The sequence below is a fragment of the Trachinotus anak genome, unplaced genomic scaffold (assembly GCF_046630095.1).
Source record: "Trachinotus anak isolate AG129_WGS33_773 ecotype Australia unplaced genomic scaffold, CSIRO_AGI_Tana_v1 ptg000032l, whole genome shotgun sequence".
Taxonomy (NCBI): Eukaryota; Metazoa; Chordata; class Actinopteri; order Carangiformes; family Carangidae; genus Trachinotus; species Trachinotus anak.
The window spans coordinates 5,453,779-5,479,909 of NW_027273883.1; the positions used below are offsets into that span (position 1 = coordinate 5,453,779).

A 26,131-nucleotide genomic window follows, 5' to 3' on the forward strand; every position below is an offset into this window, starting at 1 on the left:
CAGAACGAGCTCAGGACACAGAAGAAAGAAAACTCAAGGCACCTGTGTGAGCTGCCCAGTCAGCTCACCTGTGCCCAGCAGTCATGTGACCCCACTCTCCACAATGTGTACTAAAGTAAGAATTAAAAAGAAATGCAGTAATCCAATCAGTATTTTCACTTTCACATACTCCTGTCGACGTTCTGTGACTATATTAGAATAAAAATTGAAAAGCTGTTTGACATTTGATCTTCAAAGACTTTTCACCTGCTCTACAGTGACAATATTCAAATACAATGACCAAACAGCTCCCGCAGTCCATTCGTTTATGTTTACAGGTCACTGTGCTCTTTGGGGTCAAAATGAACATGAAAATCTAACCTCTTCTCTCATTAAGGCAGATCATCAGTGAGGATGTCACTTCCTTGTCACTTTGTTTGTCTGGAGCAGTGGCAGCAGCTTGTTTCACTGGTCTGTGTACAAAACTGTGTTTAATATCAATAAAGCTCAAAGGAAATGATGAGAGGTCAGATTTAAAGAACTTTAAATGTTTCACAATAAGTGATAATATGCTGAGAGACATGAATCCGGTGGTTATTCTGATCCCAGTTCACAGCAGAGATGTAACCAGCTCTGGGTTTCAGTGCAGACCGGTGGGGTTCTGGACTGAAGGGACATAAATGACACAAAGATCAGTGTTACTGTCATTGTTGTGATCTCCCACTATACAACAGAGATTTGTTAAAAAAATATGCATGTGACTACATTTTAATGTATGTGTAACCATAGAGACAACAGTGAAAATGCTTTGTGTGTAGCTTCTTCCTGTTGATCCTTCATTGGGATGGGGAAATGAGAAAAGTTGAGAATTTTTGATGTGAAAAATTAAACACTTGAAGCCGCTGTATGATTTATGATACATTGATAAACTAAGATCTGCATGTTAGAGTTGCTTTAATCAAATTCTGTTAGGGAGGTACTGAACCTGCCAGAAGTCTCTGCAAAATAAACACTGGTCTGGTGGAACCCAGATGAGGGTCAGTAGGTTTACATCAGAGCTGTTCTTCTCACAGTGAACTAAATATTGTGAAGCTCAGTATTATCAGGATGTTTTACTGTGATGCATCTTGAAGAATCAGGGGAAGATGTTTGTTAGTTAAGAAGAACATAAAGTGGGATTGCGTTTGCAGCAATAATGAATTATGTAGAGCAAAATGTTTTGTTGTGAGCCTGGGGCTTTTGGGGCCCCTGGGGGTCTGGGGCTCGTGAGCAGCCTTGACTTGCATGATCAGAACCTTGGATAAAATATTCACAAGCCACAGTATCCTGGTTTCAATGCACTTACTCCAGCTGTAGCATTTCTACGTTTATCAAAACTGACATGTTTTTTTTATTTTTATTTTTAAAACATAAGAAAAAACCTGATCAAAACCAGGGTACTTGTGTGCATGAAAAAACATTCCTCCCTCAGGATAACCTGCCTTTATCTCTCTCTCTCTCTAAACACAACAATCTAAATGATAAGGAAAGGATCTTCATTGTTTCCTATCTTATCTCCTTTAGCATAGGAAATACTGGACCTTCCTTTATGAAAGGAAAGGAGAAAATACTATCCCACAATTCCTTACTACAGCAAACAAAATATTACATACATAAATGTTGTTTCACTAAATCTGCTCCAATTGTGTAAAGCTTCAAAAATTAAATTTATCTCCTTAACAAATGTACAAAAACATCAAAAGCACCCATCAGGAAACTGTCTGAAAGTAATTTATCCTGATCCTTTGCTCAGTTCCTTATTTTTATTTGATTTTCATTTTAATGGCTCAACTTTCTCTTCTTGTATATTCCTCTCATGCTGTTTTATTTCAACATTTCAATCCTGTTTGGTTCTTTGTGGTTAGTAAAGGAGAATTTATCATCCACGTGTTATAAATAAATAAGTGTAGTTGGATTCTATCAGCTCCGTGGTCGTTTTTTCTTAAGTCCTTATGAATCCTCCTTCACATCCTTTCTTGACCTCAATGGGAAACGTTGCGAGGTGGTTAAAGAAGGAAAATTTTGACTTTGGCAGCCTGAGTGTCACTGAGCAGCTTCAGTTTCTGGGTCTTTGTTCACTGTCATGATTTAGTGGGACGTCGAACAGAGCAGAGCAATCGCTGAGGTCATTAGTAACACCTGTGCTTTCCCCACGACGACAAGTCAACACGTCTGCCTTTAAAACGGTTTGTGAAGCTGTGATATCAGGAGGAAGGAGGAGTTTCTTTTGTTTTTACCGTCATTGTGGTCCGGACTATATTAAACATGACTGTGTGGTCTTCTTATGATTCATTGCTGATGCAGTGAAGTTGATGAAGATGATCACATGACCCTCTAGAAAACACTTTCTGTCCAAATATCTCAGCTACTCATTTTTTTGAGTAAATTTGCTCACTTATTGATAAAATAAATGGTCAATCCCATTTGGAAAGGGGTTATTTACTGGAGATTATTCATGTGTTTGATAAGTACAATTAAGTTTGACATTTAAGTGTCTCGTTGTAAGAAGTGGTTCCAGATGTGACAGATTAACCTCATCACTGTCAGTTTTCACACCTTTAATGTATCCAACAAAAGACAACAAATTTTGGTCATTGATCTGGATTATGACTGAAACTAATATAAGAATATTATTTTAAAAAAATTCAATTTATTTTTATAGGTGACAACTGCAAACCAATTCATCCAGTTAGAGGCTGGACTTTTTTTTAATCAGTTAATTTTCTGGTTCTTTCCAAAAAATCCACAGAAGTATGAATTCTTATTCAAACTTATGTCCTGTTTTTAAGATTTATATCCTTATTAACTTGATAAAGATGCTTATTCAGGGTTTAGATTAAATGTATTTCATCAGTTAGTCAAGAGTTACAATTTCTAATTGTACGATGGTCTGAAAAAAATTTGACCGTTTGTGTGTGAACTATGGACATAACATAACGCAGGTACCAGCCAATACATGAGTGCAATGTGAAACCCACAGCTGACCACTAGGTGGTGTTGTATGATGTGTTTGTGATATTAAAATAGTTAAAATCATGAAGCTGTGGAACCAAAACAATACTGCAGGTTTTTGCTGTCTGTATTTTGTCATGCTGAACTTTTACAAGACTGATTTCTGCACTGGCCTCTTCATATTTAATAATATTATATCCCATAAACTAGAAGATACAGACTTCATAAATTATTGCATAGGAAAAATAAATTATAGAGATGTTACTCAGATAAAAGTCCTATCTGCTTTGGCTTGAAACAGTAACACAGGTTCATTAAATATCTGTATATCAGCTGTGGTTTTTAAATCATTTCATGATTTAATTTATTTCTGACAATCTGTGATTCACTGCGAGGGAGAAATGTGTACATGATTCAGTCAGTGAAAAAAAAAAGTCAAAGTGTTTGGGTGGTGATATATATTTCTTAAGGTTTACAAATAAGTATTTTTTTTTTTAAATGCGGCATAGTACATTACACATTATTTCCAGAGAGCAAAATAAATATATTGCACTTAAAAATCATCAAAACACAATCTCGTTCGGTGTCAGATTATGGCATACAAAAGGAAACAAAACAATAAAAAAAACAAACAAAAAAAACCCAGATTATTTTCAGTGGTAAATTGGGAATGTGCGTATGGTTCGAGGGGAGGAAAGATGGAAATCAACTTTCAGTTCAGGCTGTACATCAGAAAAAGACCCAGATTTGATTCCAAACCAAAATAAAAATAGGAGAAAAATGTCTGTCCTCGATAAACAGAGAGAGAGAGAGAGATAAAATCAGCTGCTTGCACATTAATGATACGCAAGGGGTCAGAACAGAACATTTATGTCCATGTTACACAGCAACAGGCTTCATATGATGTAAAAATGTGGCACAAGTCAAACCACGACATTTACAGTGTGTTGTGTAACCAGCTCAGTTTGAAATTCTGCCTCTACAGAACGGGCACTAGAAACATTACACACACCTCTGAAAGAAGTTAACGCTGGTGCTTTCATGATTCAACAAGATTTTGTGCATAAACATGACAGACTCCCTGCAAAAAATCTCCATCTGAACAAATAATTTTGTCATTAATCATTGTGTCTTCTTAAAAGTCAAATTTGTCAGAGAAAAAATATTGTTTCAACATCTTTCCAACATTCTTCAGTAATTTGAGAAATTAGTGTCTGTATCATAAAATGAGAGAACAGCAGCGATCACTGCACTGGAGTCAAGACAATGTCTCTTAAATAGAGACTACAGTTGATTTGTGTAGGAAACAGAACAACAACAAGTCCCACTGTAATGGTAGAGTTTAGTGCAGCCTGAATAAAACAACAATACATCAGCCAATATTAATTATTCATAGATGCAGAACATAAACAAATTTGATAGGGATCCTTCAATTTCCAACGTTCCAATGAGCTGAGACGATCAATCTGTTAATCGATTAGTTGATCTGTTGATTCTTTCAGTTGTTTTTCAAGCCAAAATGATAAAAAGTATTATGGGCATGTCTGATATTATTGTTGACAAAACAATGATCAATAATAATCATTGTAATAACGGCTCTAAAATAATTTTACAGTTGAAAAAAAGCCTCATCAAGGTCATAAACTATGCAATGGTCTAAATTATTTCGGTAGTAAGCTAATATTGTCCAGTTTATCAGTCTGATTCTGTTTCTTAGACTCATAAACAATTACGTGTTAAAATGAGGAGTTTTTGCTGTGGAGCTTCTGAATTGAAAACATCTCTTCATAATAAAATGCACCCCAACACAGTGGCAGTGTCAGTCCAGGTGGGAACATACCACCTCTGCTGCTTGTATTTGTAATTCTTTATAAATTTTCAAATAAATGACTTTGAATACTTGGCTGCACCATCACTGAGCGTGTGAGTCGGCTCCTGCAGCTTCCAGCTTCTTCCTCCCTGCGTGTTTTAAATGAAACAGCAGAGAGCCATTATTTCCAGGTGTGGATGCCCTGTCGGCACGCTCTGACGCTGCCATGAATCAGCCCGCTAACATCTGCTAAAGACCAGCTGCTAAAAGGCTGCAGTCAACAGTCTGCAGCAGAGAACGTGGTGGAGTCAAACGTAGACGCTGCTGTCTGTTTACAGTGGAAACACATGCAATCACACAGATGTTTCTCTGTGTTCTGACACAGAGGAGATCACAATGCATGATCAATAACTTCAAAGTCTGCCTGTTTGTTTCCCTCGACGTCAGAGGAAACGGATTCATTATGGCTACATTTCTGACACACTTAAATAATGAATTAAAATAATGAATATTTTAAAACAGGTGTTTATGAACTCAACACATGGTGTGGTCAAAGTCCTCTTAGTTTCAGGCCCAGTCACAGCGGTTGTGTCTGTGATAAACAGGTGGCGTTAGAGGCTTGGCTGATGTTGGGACTATTCACAGGGCTAGCTGATCCGCTAACATGCTAGCAGGCTGGGAACATGCTAGCAACGATTACAAAATCTCCTTCGGTTTCTTTGTGTTTTGTTGCCAGGACTGTAAAACGTTTCATTCAAGACAGAATTACTGGATCAAAGAGGGGGAAATTCTCATGGATGGCAACATAGGAAGCTTGTTACCAACAGAGGAGGTAAAATAAAGGTTTATGGTGCGACACAGCCAATAACCTGCAGTCCAAGCTATAATTTCTTCCATTCTGGACTCTCTTCTGTCAGCACTGTCTAGACGGTTTGCTATTGGATTTGCATGAATTCACCAAAGTTGAACCTCAGACAAAGAAATGGTAAAACTTCACTGCTCCTGTGAGTAAATCCAAAGACTTCAGTGAATTCTTACTGATTCTTCTGCAGATATTAGTTTTAAATGCTGGTTTGACCGGGCCTTTACAGTAAGCAGAATCCTTCCCCCCTGCTGCAGGTGATCTTATTCTTCCCATATTATTCCATATAAAGTTTACCCAGTGTGTAAATCTACTGCAGTCTGCATGCGTCCTATATTTTTTTTCTTTTTTGCTCTCTACAGTGAGAATTTTCCTATGAGTAGATGTAGCATTTTCATCTTTGTACAATGCATTTTAACGTTATGTTTTTGACATTATTTTCAACAGAGCGTGGAGTTGTAACTTTGTACTGTACATATGGCTGGCTTTCTAGAAAACACAGAAAAGCTGAGACGGCTGTTCTGCCTCTCTGATATGCTGAAACGTTCACAGACTCAGACTCAGACTTGCTGTCCAACATACTGTAGCGTCAGATGAGTCAGTTTAGGTTGCATTTTTTGAAGGATAAGGCAACTTTTCATCTTTAAAGCTTTGGTGGAGACCCTGTAGCCAGTAGTGACAGTTGAATCTGTAGAGGAAGACAGGGTCTTCTAAATGTTGTTAAAATGAGTTTAAGTTGAGGATCCACTGTTCTTCAAGGGCCAAGATCAAACATGCTCCCTTTATCGTCTTGCATTAGGTTTTACAGTTTGTACAATGTCATCAAACAGTTTGGAGAAACCCTGGACCTTCTGGTGTTTCTACAGGTACGAGGGTCTTTCAGTCCGTCTTTTTTTCTGGACTGGCTTTCAGTTAGCCACATCCTCTTCTTGTCGTTACCACCACCTCGCTCACTGAGGTGAACTATTTACAAAGACCAGAGGGAAGGATACAAACTGGATGAGGAGTGATGAGCTGGCGTGGAGAAATAACTTGTAGCACTGGATTGGGGGTGGACGTTTACATGAGGTTCAGCTGTCTCCTCCCCGGGATGGAGTCATACGAAGGGTGTCATCACCGTGGAGGAGTGGCGCAGTCCCTGGATGGCGGCGTACGGCCCCTGCTGGAAGTAGTGGTGGTAACGGGGCATGTGGAAGGATGGGAAGGACGGCCCGCTGCCCTGCATGGTTCCAGCCAGTGCGGTGGGTGTCAGCGGCATGCCCAGCCGGCTGTAGGGGGGCAGGGAGCCCTGGATGGGGTGTGGAAGGGAGGCGGTGCTGGTGCCCATGGCGGACAGGGATTGCGGGTGCTGGAAGCCCGAGAAGCCCGAGGTGGTTGTGACCCAGGAGCTCAGAGAGAGGTTGTCTGAGGCGGTGAACGCCGAGCCTGCAGGAGGCACATGGTGGATGTAAATATTAGGGGGATATGTAAATAGATTGAAAGACAAGGCTGACAAAGTTTTTCTTTTTTCTTATTTTCTTATCAACAAATTCCAACAGACCAAGGATGAAAAACATTAATTCCTTCATGCACATACACACTCTAGTTTATTTGGATTCTGTCCCACATTTCTGCTGCTGGAAATATACAAATTGAGCACCAAACGACTATTAATCCGCCGCTGAAAATAGTCCCCACCAAGGGACCATTTCCTCCTGATTGAGAACAGAGTGCTAAAAACTACAGTGTCCAGCTGTTTTAGGAAATTATTCAACATATACATACAAAAAAACAACTATATGATTGTTTTTAGAAGGAATCAATGGGGTTGAATGAAACAAACAGGGTTAGGGAAGTCAGATGGTAACACATTTCGTCTTTTCATGGGATTTGTTGACAATAAGACAAATACAGAATAAAACCTGCCATCTAGTTCATCCCCTCTCTCTGTATCTGTGTCTGTATCTTTGTCTGTGCTGACAGGATCTGCTGTCTGTGTGTGTGTGAGAAACAGCCTCTCACCTCTGGTGTGTGTGGAGTGTCCGTCCTCGCCCAGGTTCTCCTCGTCGCCGGTGTAGGTTCGGATCGGCGACCGGGCGTACGAGTGCTTGTGGATTAGATTCTCAACACTTTCCCTGCAGCAAAAGCCGAAGAGAGAACCCCAAAATAAATCTCTATGTTTTCACTGCAAATGCACCTGAACCTAACAACACATCCATGAACAAATATCTTTTTTCTGCCTATGGCCACATAGGGTCACAACACACCTGTTGGCAAATACTGCAACCACATCTGTGTTTAAAAAAAAAAAACATCTAAAGACATTTTTCCTTAATTTGAAACACATTTTGTTAATTTATATATTTAAAAAACTTTTTTACTTTATTATTTATGCTCAAACAGACTGGTTGAACTGTTCACAGGATCCCATATTCTGACAGCTGTGCGAACAGATCTATCTGCAGAGCTTCAGCTGATAAATGGTCAGCGTCTCAAAATGTGATGGGTGACAGATTTCAGTGTAACACCAGTGTCATGTTCTGTTCTTCCCTGTGTCTCTGTTTGTATGTTTCTGTGTATTCATGTAGTATTTATGTGTACATGTCTGAAAATGTGTGCATCCACTCTGTGTATTCTTCTTCTGATGTTTCTGTTGACTATACATGTAGATTTAGACGTGTGTGTGTGTGTGTGTGTTCACTATCCCACAAAGTGCATTAGCTCATTTGAGTCTTGTCAGACGGCACTTCTCAAACACAGTGACACAAATTGTTGAGGGGGAGGTAGTGCATCGTGTTAGTGTGTGTGTGTGTATGTGTGTGTGTGTGTGGGTGGGTGGACAGGCAGGCAAGTGGTCTGCATCATGAGAGCCATGCGTCCACATTAGCAGCCCTCCCTCTGCAGCCCCCACCCCTCCAATTAGGTTAGGAAAGTGCAATATCTGTCAGCAGAGGAGTACAAATGTGTGTGTTTTTATCAGCGTCGGGCCCCTCCGGCGCAGAGGCCACAGCAAACTCCCACAATGCACAGCAGAGCGGGGGGGATGTGAAGGGGGGGAGGCGGGGCATGCTGGTTTCAATCAGTCACTGCAGCCAATTGAATTACAGTGTGTTTTAGTGCAGTGGCCGACTCCAGACTAATGTGATTTCTGCAGCTCCCCGAAGATCAATTGATCAGGTCTAATTCACAGCCCTCAAAAAGAGAAAGACAGAGAAGAAGGAGGAGGAGGGAGGTGGGGGGAGTGGGGTGTCTGGCTGGGTTTCGGCGGTCTCTGTTTGGGATGTTTGATTGAGGGAAATGGGCAGATGGTTTGATTTTGTCAGCTGATTTTGTCCGTTGTGCCGGAATCAGGAATAAAAAGAAGTGTGTGTTTTGGCAGCGTCCATTAAAATCCTCTGGAGGCTGGTTTGTAACTGTAGGTGTGTGCGTGTGTGTGTGTGTGTGTTTGTGTGTGTTTGTGCATGTCTGTGTGTGTGTGTGTGTATGCACTGACTTGTCTCTCTCATGTGCAACATGGTAAAATAAAATAATAAAATAGAAAATATAGCTAGAGGGAAAGAAAGAGGAAAAGACTACAAAGGAAACAGCAGAAGATGAAAGGAAGGAACAACAAGAGATAAAAGAATAAAAGAAAGTTACAGAAAATCAAAAGACAGGGGAAGAAGAATAAGAAGAGACAAAGTGAAAAACAATAATGAAAAGGCACAAATAGTGAAAAACTAGAAAGAGAAGACAGGAATAGGCAAGAAAGATAAGAAGGAAAGATTTAGACAGAAAAGAAAACAAATTAAAGGACAGAAAGACAAGGGTGGATACAATAAAAGAAAAAGGACGACAAGAGGAAATGAAGGAAAAGTAGAAAAGAAGAATGACTACAAAGGAAAGACGGAAGGAAGGAAAAGGGAAAACAAAAGACAAGAAAAGTAAGATGTAAAGAATTAAAAAGGAAGACAATAAATAAAATAACTAATGACGAAAAGTTAAGATGAAATGACAATAAACTGAAAAAAAAATGAGGAAAGAACGACAAGAAAGGATGTTCAGCAGGACGGGAAGACAGAAAGAAAGAAATAAAAAAAGGAAAGACATCAGAGTAAGAAGGGAAGACTAGAAGGAAAGACAAAGATCAAAAGACAAAGAAGTAAAAGATGAGGGAAATAAGAAAAAGACGGCAAAAGAATTAGACAATGTATGAAGTATGAAAGAATGAAGGTACAAACAAGAAGGAAAGGCAGAAAAAGAAGGAAAGACGTGATGATGACGATGATGAATGGAAAATGGTTTATCTGTTTCACACTGACACAAACACAGAGAAATAAACACTGAAGCTTCTGTATTTACTAATGAGCAGCAGGCTATCTACCACACACACACACACCCACACACACACACACACACACACACACACACACACACACACACACACACACACACACACACACACACACACACTCCTCCCTCTTTGTATCTTATCGGCGGCGGCGGGACAGAGGTAAACAAACAGTGCAGGACCCAGAATCCCCTGTACCTCTCCATGTCTGTCAGCCGCGAGGAGTCCCGGAAACCTTTAGCAAACGGGTTGCTGTCAATCTTGAGTTTGGTTATCTGGGAAAACACAGCAGAGGAGCAAGCAGGGTCAGTTTTTCTCTCTTGACCCCTAATATTTCTCTTACTTTACAGCTGTTTCTCCCTCTGTTTGTTTTTTTGTTTTTTTTCTTTTGGGCTCTTTTCTCTCGGCACTTGAAGCCGGTCGGTCCGTCTCAACATGCTGTTTCCTGCAGCTTGGCTCTCTTCTCTGCAGTGTTACCACAACACTGCAAACACTTTCAAGCTATTCCACTTTCACTCATAGATGTCTATTAATAACTGTTATTAGTTCATGATGCCTCCTCGCGTGCTGCAAAACAAACTGGAAGCTGAGCAGGAGGAGAAACATGGATCCGGCCTGATCTCTCGACCACCTTCGTACTGAGAGCGATAAGGTTTGAAATAAAGTTTGAACAGACTTATGTAACTTATTGGCTTCCTCACTTCACTGCTATATTCTTAAATATGTTAACTTCTGGTCATTGTATTAATTTACTGATATTATCATCATCCATAAATGTCCAAACAAGCAGGCCTCTCAGGTGCTCAGTAAGCAGGTGTGCCTCTCAGGGTTTCTGGCTCTGTAACATGGAATATAATCGGCGCTTTTGGAAATCCTCACACAAAAAATCACTAGATTAAAAACTGACCCGGTCTGGGTCAATGCTGCGCTGTGTTATTTTTAATAACCCAAACTAAAATACAGTAATTTTGATCCATTGTTAGACACAACAAGCTTATGTTTTACATTAAAACTGCCAGAGATGTGTTGTTAATTGTACATATGATATTATAAACTGTATTGATAGACATATTATTTACAGACAGTAACAAATTAAGACATGGATGTTTAAGAGCTGGAACAGACTATGACAGTTATAACCACAACATTTTCTAGTTTGAGTAAATAACTCAACACTAATAATGATAAAATTTTACACTAACACCAGTGTGGTTTCTGTGGCTACCCAAACTAAAAAGAACCCAAACTAAAAAGAAGTCTGTCTCTGTTCCTTCCTCAGTCGAAACGAGTTTTTAAGGAGGACAGAGTCATGTATTCACAGATGATCTGGTTTTATTTTATTGAATTATAGTTTGTGTTTTGTGCTGTTTAGTATTAAATGTAATTTCATGTTTAGTAGAAGGAGCTTTCTTCTTGTATCACAAGATCTTCCTCAACTCCTCAAATTTGAGCATCTACAAATCTGTGTCAACTGGACAAACTCCACCTGCTGATGAAGACTGTGCCACAGTCAAAAGCTCCAGAACGGCTACTAAAGCAGTTTATCAAATCCTGGCTGGAGTAATGAGGGTCACTGGCATACGTCAGCTGTCAATCACTCACCAGCTGGTTCTGATAGGCCGTGACGGCGGTGAAGACGGTCTCGACGAAGACGAAGGTGCGAAATTCCTCGGACTTGAGGTTGAGCAGCGAGGCGGTGTGGTCTTTCTTCTTGATGATGTGGACCCGTGGCTGGTACTTGTGCATGGAGTTCAGGATGATCTGCAGGGGGCAAAATGACGACTCGGTGAGACGGGGAGAAGAGCAGGTGCAGCTGAGATGGCGTCCGGTCTAACCAGGGTCAATCCATTATCATCAGTGTTCGTTCTAAATGATTTTAAAGGATAAAACTTGAAATCTTCAATGAAAAAGACCAAAACCAACAATGAACTGAACATGTTGTCAGTGTATCCAACGTTTGACACATACCTTCCTGCTGCCATGTGTTAATCCGCATCTTAAAATAGTCCCCAATAAATGCACCATTTACTCCTGTTTGACTAACGGTCCCTAAATGTTACAGTGACCAGCTGCTTTAGGAAAATACAGAGTCTTTTTAAAAAAATGTAGATATATCATTGTGACCCATTTTAAAGATTTATGTCTTCAATAGGAAAGAATGGGCTTAGGGCCGAGCCACAGACTGGGTAGGGGAGTTGGAAAATGTTGAGACCCAAACACTGAAACAGCTCAAATTTGGTCTTTTCATGGGATTTGCTAATAATAACAAAATACTGAATATCACAAACCCCTTTAAAATGCACAGTGAAGGTACTAGTCTTCTGTCAATGGCTCAGTTGTTGTTAATATTTGGTAAAATATAAAAACTACAAATTTTAACAATAAACATAGGAATGAAAAAGAAGGTCTGTCTGGAATTGAATACAATAAAAAAAATTGAGGTGTAAATATGAAAAAGATTATTCCAAAGAGCGGTCCAAATTATCTGCCCAAGTAATAATGGAATTAAAGTTCACTGGGGAATATTGTTGCTGTTCGGTTCATATAGTTTATGAATCAAGAATGTCACGGTCAAGAATAGACTTTTAATCTCATCTTTTTAATCCAACATAGACCAGAAATCCTTACAGGGCTCAAATTTAAGAAAAAGGGGAAAATGGAAATTTGGGCAAACTCCATCTGCTGATGAAGACCATTTGATTTGATTGAAAGCTACAAAACTGCTACAAAATGGATGTTGTTGTGAGAATATTTTCTCAGTTTGCTTAGAAACCTTTAAATAGTTGGTCCAGGTTTTTATCATTTTATTCCTGGTATTTTATATTTTATAAATACATTAAAACATTGTCAATAAACAAAGCGCATGTAAAAGATAAGATAAGAATAAATTAATCTGAAATAAATATCTAAAGAAATCCATAGCAATGACACAGAAGCATTTCTGAAATGGTAAATTAGAGACCTTTAACTCTCAGCATGGCACGATGCCTCGTCCTTTTTAACAGCTTCTCACTTTGTGGAGCTTTGCATATTCTTTGAAATGAAAATCCCACCAGACTTACTGGTTTGACTGAATGAGAAGGGAAGGCCAACAAAGATGGAGAAAAAAAAAAGAAATAAAATCCCAAAGAGTTTGTACGATGAAAATGACAGAGGTAGACGGAGATGCAGTGCAGAGAGACTAGAGAGACCAGAGTGAAAAGACAGAAGAATAAAAAGACGGAGGGGAACATGGGGTGACTGGAAAGACGGGTGTGAACAGATAAAGTTGTTAACACCACAGCTGCGACGTCAGTGAGAGAATTTCACTCCACAATTATTCCTGTCTGGCTGAAGTCCAGGGAAACTTTAGATTTATCTTTCTCAACTACTGACTGATAGTAAATGACTAAAATACAGATATAATATGTGTGCAGCATTTTGCGTTTCGGGGCTTTCAGTCAAACAGACAACTGATTGTAAAGCAGGACCAGAGAAGCTAAGCTAAATTCTGCAACATGGAGACTGTTGGTAAATGACACTGCTGATAGCTACAGAAAGATTCACTTTATAAATCACTTTTATTTTTGTCAATAAAAAAATATATATATCAAATTTGAAAAAAGTTGTTTTCGTTTAATACTTATTTTTTCATCTTCATCGATGGATTCATTCTCACAGCTGCGTGATTTTCTGAATGATAAGTCTAATGCTATTATACGATGCGATATTTTTAACATACAATTATTTTGGATACAAGTGAATCAGCTCAAATAAATCCCTTATCAGCAGTGCTTTATTTTACTTTCCTTTGTGGCCTTTGATAAATATACCGCTCTGGACGACAATTTTCATGAATTAATTAATTAATTTATTTCACAGTCTTTCAGTGACTGGTGTGAATGAGTGAACTGAGATGTATGTCACAGATAACTGTAAATATCATTCCCCGATTGTTATTGTGCTACAAGGTTTTTAAATCAGCACAATTGAATGACAGCAACTGAAAATAAATTCCTCGTCACCAAATAACGTTAAAGTATATTTCTGCATGTTTTTATTATCTTATATGATATTTTTTAAATCATACTAACATTAATTTAGTGAAAAAAAAACAACCTAACCTAATACAGATGAATGTGACAGTCTCTTTTTGGTATTAATGCATTAATGGGCTTAAAAACAAACAGCTTTATGTAATATATGCAACTTCTCTGCTGGAATAACAGCGAATTGTTCAAAAATAAATAAATTAAAAAGAATATGTCTCTAACAAAACAAGAAACACTGTCTGATAAAATAAAATAATTTAAAAAGTACATACAGTATTTTCACCTTTATGGGTGTTTGTTTTGGTTACCTCCATGTGAATAATGTTAAGAAGATATTTTTGGACTGAAAAAAAAAAAAAACCTAACACAAACACACACAATTCAAGATAAAAATGACCTTGTGTCCCAGGCTGTGTGCTAAATTGGCTTATTAATGGATAAAGGATAAATCTTTTCCTGTTCTGTTCTTTTGTTCCTGCTCCCTGTTTGTGCTTGTCATGATACCTTCAGTGAAAGGAGGATTAAAAGAGCAATTTGCTCTAGTCAGGCGAGTAATTATGTAACGCTGGTGGCCTTTAAATCTGACAGAGACAAAGCTTTTTTTATGGAAACTCTATGATTTTACAAACGCTTCTGTAGAAATCAGCCTTTAACAGAAAAAAAAAAAAAAATTACATGAAATTTGGTCAATATTCAAACTTATAGCTTGTTAAATTTAATAATAACTCACAAATCCATTCTTTTCTAATTCCAGAAAAAAAAAGGTCCTGCACAAATTTAACCATTTTATCTCCAGATTTATTCAGGATTATCTGAAAATGTTCGCAGGGTCTTCAGAAGGCCTGTTTGTTTGGCTAGCTACATGTTTACAGGGTTTCTAACAGGTAAACCTGCTCTTACTGATAATGTGCGTTAATACCCTTTTTTTTAATTATTATTATTATTTTTTTTTTAGAGGAATAAAGAGGCAGGTGCTCACATGTCCGTGTTGGTCCAGCTCGTTGTTTGTCAGCTTGACTTTCTCGAAGGAAACCATTTGTTTCATCAGCTGCTCTCCGGTGAACGGTGAGTCCGGGTGGACGTACAACCTGACGGGGGCGGAGAACGGAAGACGGTAAGGCCCAAGCTTCGGGGGCGGGCAGGTAAAGGGTTAGTGGGGGTAACTGCAGGGATGAGGTGCGGTTCAAGAAACACACGGACGGGAAACGCAGCGGGACACAACACCGCCTTACTTCCGACTTGGAACGCAAGCGGGTCAGGTTCTCTGCTCTGATTGGCTGACAGGCGTTCTGAGCGAACGTTCCATAGCCAATCAGCGCTCACATGTTATCAGCGCTGACGGGCGAATTACAGGTCGCTTAGCAACCGAGTTCTATCTCCAGGTAAAATAACAGCTGAAAAAAAATAAAAAATAAATAAATAAATAAAATCATTGTTTTTATGTTTTTTTCTGTCTTTGATTGATTTTACGATTATTTGAAAGCAAATGTTCTTTAGTCCATGTCCGTGATTTACACTGAACAAGTTGAAATAAAACAGGCAGAAGTTCCCGAGAAAGAAATGCGTTAGTTTCAGTTCTCTTTTTTTTTTTTTAATGATCAATAAATAAATAAAACTAAACTATAAATCACATTCAAAATCACAAATGATTTTATTTGAACATGTTGCCAGTCAGAAGGATGAAGCAGGCCGGATCAGCTTAGCCTGCAGGTCTATATTCAGTTTTGAGGTTTCCATAAATATTTTTCAGTTTTTTTCTTGTTATCTCGGTGTAAAAAAAAAAAAAAATATATTTAGTCTAATTTGTCAGTTTCACATGTAAGAACTGGTGTTTGAATGTTACCAATAACGAAATCATATCTGTCTTTGTTAAGAGCAGGTGGTTAGTGAGCAGGGTGGAGGGAGGAGGGTGGAGGGGGAGCCGCTGTACCTGGCGGGCAGAGGAGGGTCGGCCTTCCCGGCCACCAGCCAGGAGGAGCGGTGGTAGGCGTACCGGTACCGCTTGTTGTCCACCGGGACGATGTCCATCAACACAATGTACTTTGAGTCCTGGTCCACCCCGGAGAAAGAGACCCGGATGGTGGGGAACATCCTCCTGAAGAAGAAGAGGAGACAGGTATAATCATTATTATTATTATTATTATTATTATTATTATTATTAAAGTCTGACCAAACACCAAAAGGAATATCTCTAAAAATGTTTTACTCTCTTTGATTTTTTACTTTTATTTATTTGTTAATAACTAATAGGTTATTGTTATTTTGAAATGGTGTTTGAAAGCATTCTTTTTTTATAGGAAGATTTTTTTATTTAGCCCGTTCTGATTTCGTTGGACTGGAGGCAGGTATAGTCTGAACATGTTGTAAAGAGCCATGTGACCGTCCATCATTCGTCCAGCTGCGGACTGCAGACACCCTCCAGGCTGTTAAAACTGCGCGACCTCTCTGTCCTCAGCGGCTGCTGCGGCTTTAGCTTCCTGCATTTACACAGCAAGGCAACGCTGTGCAGGACGAGAAGCTTGCAACGCTTACAAATATTCCATATTTATCTGTGTGCTTTTATTTCAGGATATGTTTTTTTGTAATTATTGCCATATCTTCATTGCACATCCACCCAGCTGCAGTGGTGCGGCCGTGTGAGGCCGCAGCCTGTAGGCACTTCATGTTTCTCAGGGCTGTGAGGGCGGTGAAATTAGAGCATGAACTTTTCAGGTCAGGTGTGTCTGCAGTTTCTGTCCTGATCTGACCCGGTGCTCTGTCTGAGGACAGTCTGCTGCAGCTTAGCTTTATTTATTTTACATTAAAAAAATGAAAAAATAAGAAAAACTCATAAAGGATTAACGCGTGATTCATGATGCAGGTATCTTCAACAGCAAAGCAAATGCAGCAGAAATAAAAACATCAATAATAAACATAAAATTAGAGCCAGGGCAGATAGAGCCGGGGCAGTTAGAGCCGGGGCAGATAGAGCCGGGGCAGATAGAGCCGGGGCAGTCGACCGTTTACCTTCCGGACTTGGTGATGATCATCTCGGTGCCGAGCTCATGAAACTTGTCCCACAGCTCCTTGGTCTCCAGGCTGCAGGAGATCTTCGCCATCTCCTCGCTGGGGATGCCGGGATTGGTGGGGATGAGCGGCTCCGTGCACACTGCGGGCGCGCTCCCGCTGAAGTCCCCGGGCCCGTCCAGAGAGGACAGGTCGGCCAGGGCCTGCTGGTTACAGGAGGACTTCTCCACGAACTGCTCTGGAGCCAGAGAGAGGACCAGAGCAGGTGAGAGGAGGACTTTGATTTGACTCAGTTATTTCAACTATCATGCAGGAACAGAAAGAGAATAAATATTATTCCGTTTTATTTACCTTTATCTTGTAGATTTAGCGGCAGCAGCACTGTACAGGCTAATAAAAGTAAATAGAAATTGTATTTCTGTTTATATATTTTTAAATTAAATTGTAGACCAAGACTCATGGCAAGAAAAAGGATCCTCAGTAGGCTACAGTTTCACTTTATAATTGGTGTTTGAATCCATAAAAAACATCTTATCCTTCAGTGTAAACATATTTTACCATTTTATTTAAATTATAAGAATAAAAAGAGGAGAATCCTGTCTGATGTGTCTGTCCATGTTTTCTTTCTTTGTTTTAAAAATGGCCACAGGCTGACCAGGTAGATTAAATCTGTTCTGGGTACGTTTCTGTTCGTTGCCTGTGAAAAACTTCAGAAATGACACACAACTCCCTGAGAAGAGAATAAAGTGAGACGGGGAGAAAGTCTCGTTTTCTCTTTGAACGAAACGAACCTGTCCATGTAGCTGTGTGTTTGCTAATAGTTCTTTATTTTTATTGAAACAACTACAAACCAGTAGCTGTAGAGGTTATGCAGGGTTACAGTTTCACATATCTGTCACATTATGAGGATGTTGTGTTTCCTTATTTATTCACTTGTGAGTGTTATAACTCTGAGCTGTCTGATGATCCTTGTTTAACTGTATTTTCTCAGCCTGAATGTTCTTCTCTTGTCATATTAATTTACTGAAGTTTATATTTATTGAAGTTTTTCTTTTTCTTGCTTCAGGGTGGAGGTTTCGCGTTTCTTAAACTAAACTAACTCTCAGCTCTTTTTTTAAACACATTTAACAGGTGTAATCCACATCTGTAACCTCAAGCACAAATCAAACTGAGTTAAAACTTGATTTAAGTTTTCCCTTTTGCTTTCTCTTCCATCCTTACCGAGAGGCTTGATGGTGTTCTCCTCCGTCTCTTTGTCCTTACTGGGCTTCCCACTGGACATCAGGGCGGCTATGGAGAAGGCGTTTGCCCGGGATGAGAGCTGCGGTTTCGGGGATGATGTGTACTCCATGTCGGTGTCAAAAGCAACCAAAATATTCCCCTTTAAATAATAACAGTTATTTTTTTTTAAAAATCCACCAGAAACCCTCAACTCCGCCTTTTTTTTTTTTTTTAGCTCCCAGCGGAGGGCAGAAAAAATGGCACAGTTCCTCCTGGATGTCGCTGGTTGCGCACAGACGATCTGCCCGCTGAAGGTGAAGCTGCGGCCGCTGCGGAGACGCTTGTCACTGCCGAGCTGCGGGTGTCGTCGGACGCATGGTGAAGGCAGCAGGAGGAGGAAGGGCTCCAGAGACCTGTTCACGTCCTGCAGTGCCAGATCTGAGGCCGGCGGCTCTTTGGGAAGCTTCAGTCCGGCTCACCCTCCCCTTATAACGCCCTCCAATCACTGCCTCTGCTTCCACGTCACACTCCCACCGTCCCACAGCGGCTCTGATACCGAGCAGCCAATTAAACCCAAGACTGTCAGGATGTGTTTTTTTTTTCATGCAGGACCCCAAATAAAGAGAGAGAGAGAGTGTGTGTGGTTTAAGTCATGTATGATATTTTTTTTTTTATGACTTCATACTGACGACATTAGGAAATGGCAAATATATGGTACAGAAAATGTAATTCTTTGCTGTCACTGCACAATAATAAGGTGAGAAATAAGAAGTTGAAATTTACTTTATAGTTGGAGCCCTCTCATGGACCTCTGGAGGGCCCCCAGACCACATGTTGGGTACCACAACCCCAGAATGTCAACAAGAGATTTTCCCGGAGACATTTGCCCAAGATGGTGTTATTTGATAATAAGCAGCAGCAGTTAGTATGATGATAGCAGATTTACACACACTCTCACACACACATCTGCATTTTGTAAGGTTCCTTGTCATCCCACAAACACACAAACACACACACACAGAACCACAAATCCCCTGCTGTCAGTACCATCACATAATGTGGAAGAAATTCAAAGTTATTCTGTCATAAACAGGCCGACTCAATAGGTGAAGCTTTTCTATTTTTTATGATTGTATTTGACATATTTGATTATAAAAAAAAAAGGTTTCTGATGCTCTAACTCTTTGTCTTGTTGCCTCATATTGTAAAAGTTTATTACAGTTTTTTTCCCCAAAACAAATCAGGAGCAATTTAGGGTCCAGCGTCTTGCTCAAGGGCACCTTTTTTGTTTTTTGTTTTTTTACACAGACGACCATAATAATAATAATAGCCTTTCATTTGAAAAACCTTAATGTTCAACTTAACAGTCAAAGGATGCATAAGGTTAAGGAGCTCAAACAAACATGACACTGATGACACTCTCCATTTGTAACATATATAGTAACATCACCGATATTATTAAAAAGTGGGTTCACATCACATTAAGGCCCCTCCAGGGCCCCTTGTTGGGCCCTTCTGACTGGCAGGTTGTTCCCAGGTGAAAGCCGATGGTCTTTGTGTCAGTGCTGTCTGCAGTATTAAGATCTCTTACTAAAGTAAAACACAACAGTATGAAAAGTCAAATGTGTCTGAAGTGACGGTGCAGACGAATTAGCAGTAAAATGTGAGTAAAGGTGCTCACTCTGCAAAATAACACCACGCTGAGTGATTTATCAACTTTATACCGTACGTTGTTTTTAGTTTAATCTATGAAAATGCATTTATTTTATAAAATGATCATATCCTTACATGTTAAACTTTAATGTGAAAAGTAATGATAGTGTCAGACAAATGTTGCGGAGTAGAATGTGATATATCCTCTGAAATGTAGTGGAATAGAAAAAGCTCTTAATACGCTTTAGTACAGCACTTGAGTAGATGCACTTCAATCTACTCCATCACTTGCGGTTTGTATATATTAACTTTGGCTGTTGAAGGTCTCAGGACTGAAACATCATTAATAAAGTGAATACATTTACATTCACATTCACATTTACATTTACATTTACATTCACATTTACTCATTTTGCAGACGCTTTTACCCGAAGCAACGTACATGTGAGGGACCACACCGAAGCTTCGGTGCAGTAGGAGACCTTGAAGTAGGAACTAAGTACTTAATCTGTTCAGTAAGTGTAAGGAGGTCAAGAAGTGCAAGTGATGGACACTGTAAAATACAACAAAACGCTCCAACAGCACAACATTTAAAACACACAGAGGCCTTGTCCCAACACACACTAACAATTCATCAGCTCAACAAAAAAAATGATCACTTTGAGTAAAGTTGTATTTATTACAGGGCTGTTTTGCATTGCTGGCTGTGGTGTTGGTGTTAACATATAGAGAGCAGAAATGTGATTGACCGTTAGGGGCAGTTTTCTTTTATGGTGCCCTTGATGCTGTGGATGATGGATTTTTCTTTCTTTATTCAACCTACATTAGTTTTAAAATAATGTCTCAGGTGAAAAGTGGAAATGATAAACAGGAGACAACAAAATGAGATTAACCGATATTTACATCAGGATTCATGATGTGAGATGTCTCAGCAACTGTGAGGACTGCCCTGGCAACACACACACACACACACACACACACACACACACACACACACATACACACACACACAGGACCCTTATTGAGTGCAGGAGCAGCAGTCTTGGGTTAATCCGTTCTATGACACACACCAGTGAGCCCCTAATCTTTCACACACCACACACACACACACACACACACACACGCACACTTTCACATGACAACAGGAAATGCACATTATTTTTATGAGGCCTGCTGGCAGCAGCAGCAGCAGCAGCAGCAGCAGCAGCCGAGTTAGTTTTACTGGTGACAACAGACCAGTCTGCAGTCTATTACATTTATACAGTCTATACTGCAGGCTTCCAGGCTCAGGCTCTCTGCTGTTATCATCATGTTACTGTCTTTAGTCACTCACTCAGTTTTATATCAAAGAAGAATGCTTTCAAGACTGATTAAAGAAATCCTTTTTTTATTTCCCTTGCTTTTAACTTGATAGGGATTGAATCCGGTCTAGACGTCACCTAAGGCCGAGTCTTTATCATGACAAAATGTTTTTTCTTCCGGGATACAACTGATATGCACTCCTTGGTTTACAACATCCAATCAGAGAGACCACTTTCACTACAGACCTGATTTTAGATAAATTGATTTTATATATATATATATATATATATATATATATATATATATGTATGTATATATATATATATATATATGTATTTATATATAATGTTTGATGCTGAGAAAGTCAGGTCTGAAGCTTACGAGGAGCCCCTGAAGGCAGCATGCTTCCAAAATGCTGACCTGTGATTTTTTTTCCAAAGGCGTCTCTACGTGTGTGTGCGTGTGTGTGAGAGTCTGTGTGTGTGAGAATAGGATCACCTCTCATCCTCAATGTCACTCTCTCGCTCTCTCTCCTCTCTCAGAGATGGAGGCTCACTCACACAAACACTGAGCCAGAGACGCACGGAGCAGCTAAACCCATTAGGAGACTCCTGAATGCAAATCCGCTGCTGCAGATATTTAATAAGAGACCTGCGCTGGCAAATTAGATTACCTTGCAATTGCCAGTGGATAATGTGCTAAAAGCTTTCCCACTTAAGCGTTTACTCCTTACTGAATATTATTCACACTTTGAGGGGCCGGTGCAGCCTTAAAGAAACACACAGCCTGGAAAAAAAAAACAGATGGTGGTTGGTGTTGGTGTCTTTCACAGCTGAATAGAGGATGAGTCACACATGGAGCAGGGAGATGAAGGAAATGAAGGAGTAATAGCTTTTTTATTTTGGTGGTTGACTAATCCTTGATGGTTCAAAGCCAACTGACTGAGACTGAGGATGGACGCACGTTTACATGCATGAAAAAACCTTTTAGAATAAACACTGAATAATTTGACCCATATATATAAACTTTTTCTTTTCTTCTTCCTCACTTTTATAAAAATAGAGTCCATGTTTCAGTTTTCCAAAATGAATCATCCACAGTTTTAACATTTAACTCTTTTGAGTCCAGAATCATTGTGGCTTATTTTTGTCTTTGTTCAGCACCTTTTCACCTGCCCTTACCCCACATGCATGCTATTATTTCTTTATTTCTTTATTTATTTTTTTAGCTCAAACTCATCTGCAAATCTGATTTATTTTCTCAATTTAAATATAAAGCTGACAGGAAACCAAATGCAAGAAAAACAACTCAGACTCTTAAAGAGATGTACAATTCTTTATTGTGATAATCCCCCAAAATATTATTACAGAAAAGTTCATGGTTGCAATTTTCTTTTCATTATTTATACAAATGTCACCAAAGTACAGCAGAATAATATATTTTAAAACATAGAAAATATTAATATCCCAACATCAGTATTTTCAGCTGGTTATAATTTTGTAAATATTATATCATATATCACCAATGAACAGCTCCTTTAATGTAGATATTTAACTTATATGATTCCTTATCTGCAATATTGTTTTTCTATTGTATGAATTTCATTTTTCTAAGAACGTCAGAAATTTCATATGAATATATTCTATCTATCTATCTATCTACATATATAATATATATATATCTTGAAGATGATAGTAAGATGAATGTTATATTCCTCACTTCATTCCTTTACTGTCTACCTTTATACTATTGTCTCCCTAATAAAGAAAAAAAACATTATTAATTAATACTATAAAATGAAACCAAATGTGAGGCTAAACTTTTTAAAAGAGAGGTTTGTTTTAAATAATTAATGGTAGCCTATGCACAATGATCTTAATGTTAAAATTCCACCCACATTCAAAGCAAACTAATCTGACAGTGTCTTAAAAACAGACATCACATACCTGTAAACTGTATAAATGTATAAATGTGCAGTTGAAATATAGGTGTAAATGTTAATGTCAGTTAGCATCAGGAAAAAGACACTGACATTGACATCATCAAATTCATGAAACAGAATTACTCATAATCAGAGGTGAAATTATTCAACATAAGATACAAAAATGTTATTCAGTCAGATTTATCTTTTTAGTGTGTAACTTCTGAGCAGATGTGATTCAGTTGTATTTGCTGCCTGCACTGCAAAAACATCTTTTCAGAAGAAATTCAGTCTTGTAACATTTTAAAGCTGATAATTGACTTAAGAGCATTTCTCACATTTATATTGGTAACAACTGAAATTGTTCCTTCTGTTAGCAGGTTTCTTCACATGTTCAAAGAAAAAGACCATTTCTACTCTGAGCATGTGAAACGACTTGTTACCACAGTGGTGTTTTGCAGTGCGCTCTTCCCGCCTCACATCAGTGTTAGTCAGTGGCAGGAGATAACAGGATAGGTGACGGCTCACCACACTGAGAGCCTACAAGCCGCAGCACTCAGGGATATGACGACGAAACCATCTGAACAATTATTCCTCCAGATAAATGGCTACAGCGTGAAAAGGTCAGCAACAAACGACAGCCCATTCCCCACAGAGTGGAATCTGGGGAAAAATAATCGCCCCATGATTGAATTGAATCCTGGGACATTTGAGCCACAGTAATGAAATGGCTGTTGTTGTGACCCGACCCCTTCACCTCCCTGCCGATTTTTTACCAGATTACAGAGCAGGCAGCAGGGGCGACTATTTGCCTACAGGAATACATTTAATATATGTGCATAGGTTTGTTTTGTCAATGTAAATCCCCATTATCACAGGTACTTCTGCATATTACATGTCAGTGTTCACCTGCAGGGCTGATGGGGCCACGGAGGGGTGTTGAATTATTAAACCCCACTTATAATCGCTGTTTAATGCCTCTGCTTTTAAATAAGTGGAACAATAGAACAAGCTTGAATACAAACTAATACTGAAACTCAGCAGCACGACAACAGTAAGAGGTCAAAAAATATTCTTGCATCCTCCTAGCAAATGCACTGAGAATATTTTTAGCTAGCGGCTACAAGGCAGTCCCATCTGTCATTGGTTGGTCCACCATTATGGTTCAGACCAAAATATCTCAACAAATGTTGGATGGATTACCATGAAATTTTGTCTCCATGTTCTTTGATCCCAGAGAAGGAATTTGAAAGACTTATGATCCCCTCAACTTGTCATATAGCGCCACCATCAGGTCAAAGTTTCCACCTACCCTTAGAAATATCTAAACATTGACTGTATGGATTGGACCCCAAACAAAGGCCTGGATCTCCACCACTGAGGTAAATAAAAACCACTATTTACAGAATTTACAGATCAACTCGCAAAACCTGTAATACGATGGACAGACATATCTGTACCTCATGATTAACATCTAGTAAATCGGTACGGGAAGTCTTGTGTACAGTAAATCAGTGAGGTGGTGGTGGTGGAAAGCAGGTGTGGAGCGAAGGATTTTGAGACCAGAGGCTGAGGTTTGCATCCTAAGTCATGTGGTTCCATTTAGGCAACAAAAGCACTTCAGTTTAGATTACGGAAAGGTTGTGGTTTCAGTTAAATGATGGTTAAGTAAACTCATCCAGTCTCATGCTTCAAATTACTGACTGTAACCTACAACTTGACCATTCATCCTTTAGTGGCCATGAGCAGATACGTCCATATTACATACATATACTTTATGTACAGGAGTTGATATTGAAGTAAAATCTAATTTCAGAAATGTTGTCAGTGAATGTCCAGAGACAGATATGATATGAACTCCTTTCAGAATCGTTCAGTATCTATGTCATTGTGAGGTGATGAAAATACTGTATGCAGTGTGAGGTAAACCAGACAGAGCTCTATTGAACTTCTTTTCATTTGCTGCATACATCCCTTTTAAAAAGTCTGTGACATGAAGCACAGCTACGAAGAATAAAGTAACACACAAGAATCCTGCAGAAGTTCTGCAGAGACACAGTGAAGATGTTTATTTCAGAAACAGATCATATCACATCACACGTTATCTGACATAACAAAGCTTTGATCTGAAGCATGTCTTCACCAGGATGAACTCTCATCCACCTGCTGCTGACTACAGTGAGTCAGCCCTCAACACACACACACACACACACACACACACACACCCTCCCACCCCCCAGCCTGAGGCATGCAGTGGTCGGTCTGTTGCCTCCGTTCATATGACTAATTAGACCAGCTTCACACTGCGCCGTTCCTTTTGATGCTGATCCCTGGTGCTAATTGCTGCATCAGTCCCAGGCCGCAGCCAGGTTAAGTTCAAATGCAGACGTCTCTGCCCCCCACCCCCCCCCCCCCCCCCCCCGCCCAAATCCCTCCCCACCCCCTCTACTCATCCTCCCCGATGAAGACCTTTAACAAAGGAGGTTTGTCACAGAATTACAAAGCAACTTCCAATGAGAACAGTATCAGTGCAAACATGTAAATCCACCCTTTCTGACTTTTACTAAGACTTCTTAAAGGAGCTGTTTGTAGGTTCTGCTATTGCTACATAGCTAACGTTAGCATTAACAGCTGTTTACTTACCTGTCAAGGAGAAATGCTTGCAACCCTTTTGCTTCACTTCTTTTCTTCTACTGAAGATAGCATGCTAACCAGCTAGCTCCAGTCTTCACTTCCCAATACAGGGTCACTGTAGTGGTCCAGTCCAGAGGACTCAGAGGACGTAATTTTTTTAAAGTTATTAATTTTTGGGCTTTTATGCCTTTATTATAGTTCAGCGGAGACTGACAGGAAAGGGGGTAGAGAGGGGAATGACATGCAGGAAAGAGTCGGACCGATCAGGAGTCGAACTGGTGCCCGCCTGCTAAGAGCGTCTTTGCGCCCAAATGGTATGCGCCCTAACCACTCGACTACCGGGCCGCCCCCAGAGGACGTATTTTAACCTCTTTTAAATGCAATGATGGCTGAAGCTCATCGTTGGCTATGT

General features: G+C 39.5%; 1 protein-coding gene and 1 long non-coding RNA gene across 2 annotated transcripts; one reads left to right on the forward strand and one right to left on the reverse strand.

The window, feature by feature from the left end:
- Positions 1-2,561: 2,561 nt before the first annotated feature.
- Positions 2,562-18,492, reverse strand: tbx20 (T-box transcription factor 20). The gene is made up of 8 exons (XM_071470070.1): positions 18,210-18,492; positions 16,989-17,226; positions 15,913-16,077; positions 14,962-15,070; positions 11,554-11,712; positions 10,150-10,226; positions 7,644-7,756; positions 2,562-7,067 (listed from the first exon to the last, which is right to left on the reverse strand). The coding sequence occupies exons 1-8, from the start codon at positions 18,337-18,339 to the stop codon at positions 6,739-6,741; spliced, it is 1,320 nt and encodes a 439-aa protein (XP_071326171.1). The 5' UTR covers positions 18,340-18,492; the 3' UTR covers positions 2,562-6,738.
- Positions 15,957-18,580, forward strand: LOC139613433 (uncharacterized). The gene is made up of 3 exons (XR_011686754.1): positions 15,957-16,098; positions 17,045-17,253; positions 18,445-18,580. It is a non-coding gene; the product is annotated as an uncharacterized lncRNA (long non-coding RNA).
- The last annotated feature ends 7,551 nt before the right edge of the window (positions 18,581-26,131 follow it).

Excerpts from the sequence above, each read along its gene's own strand:
- tbx20 (XM_071470070.1), bottom strand. The coding sequence starts at position 18,339 with ATGGAGTACACATCATCCCCGAAACCGCAGCTCTCATCCCGGGCAAAC. Across the intron at positions 15,071-15,912 it reads GACCCTCCTCTGCCCGCCAG|GTTGTACGTCCACCCGGACT; the intron begins GTACAGCGGCTC and ends CGCCCCCGTCAG. Across the intron at positions 7,757-10,149 it reads CGGCTGACAGACATGGAGAG|GGAAAGTGTTGAGAATCTAA; the intron begins GTACAGGGGATT and ends CTTTTGCTGCAG.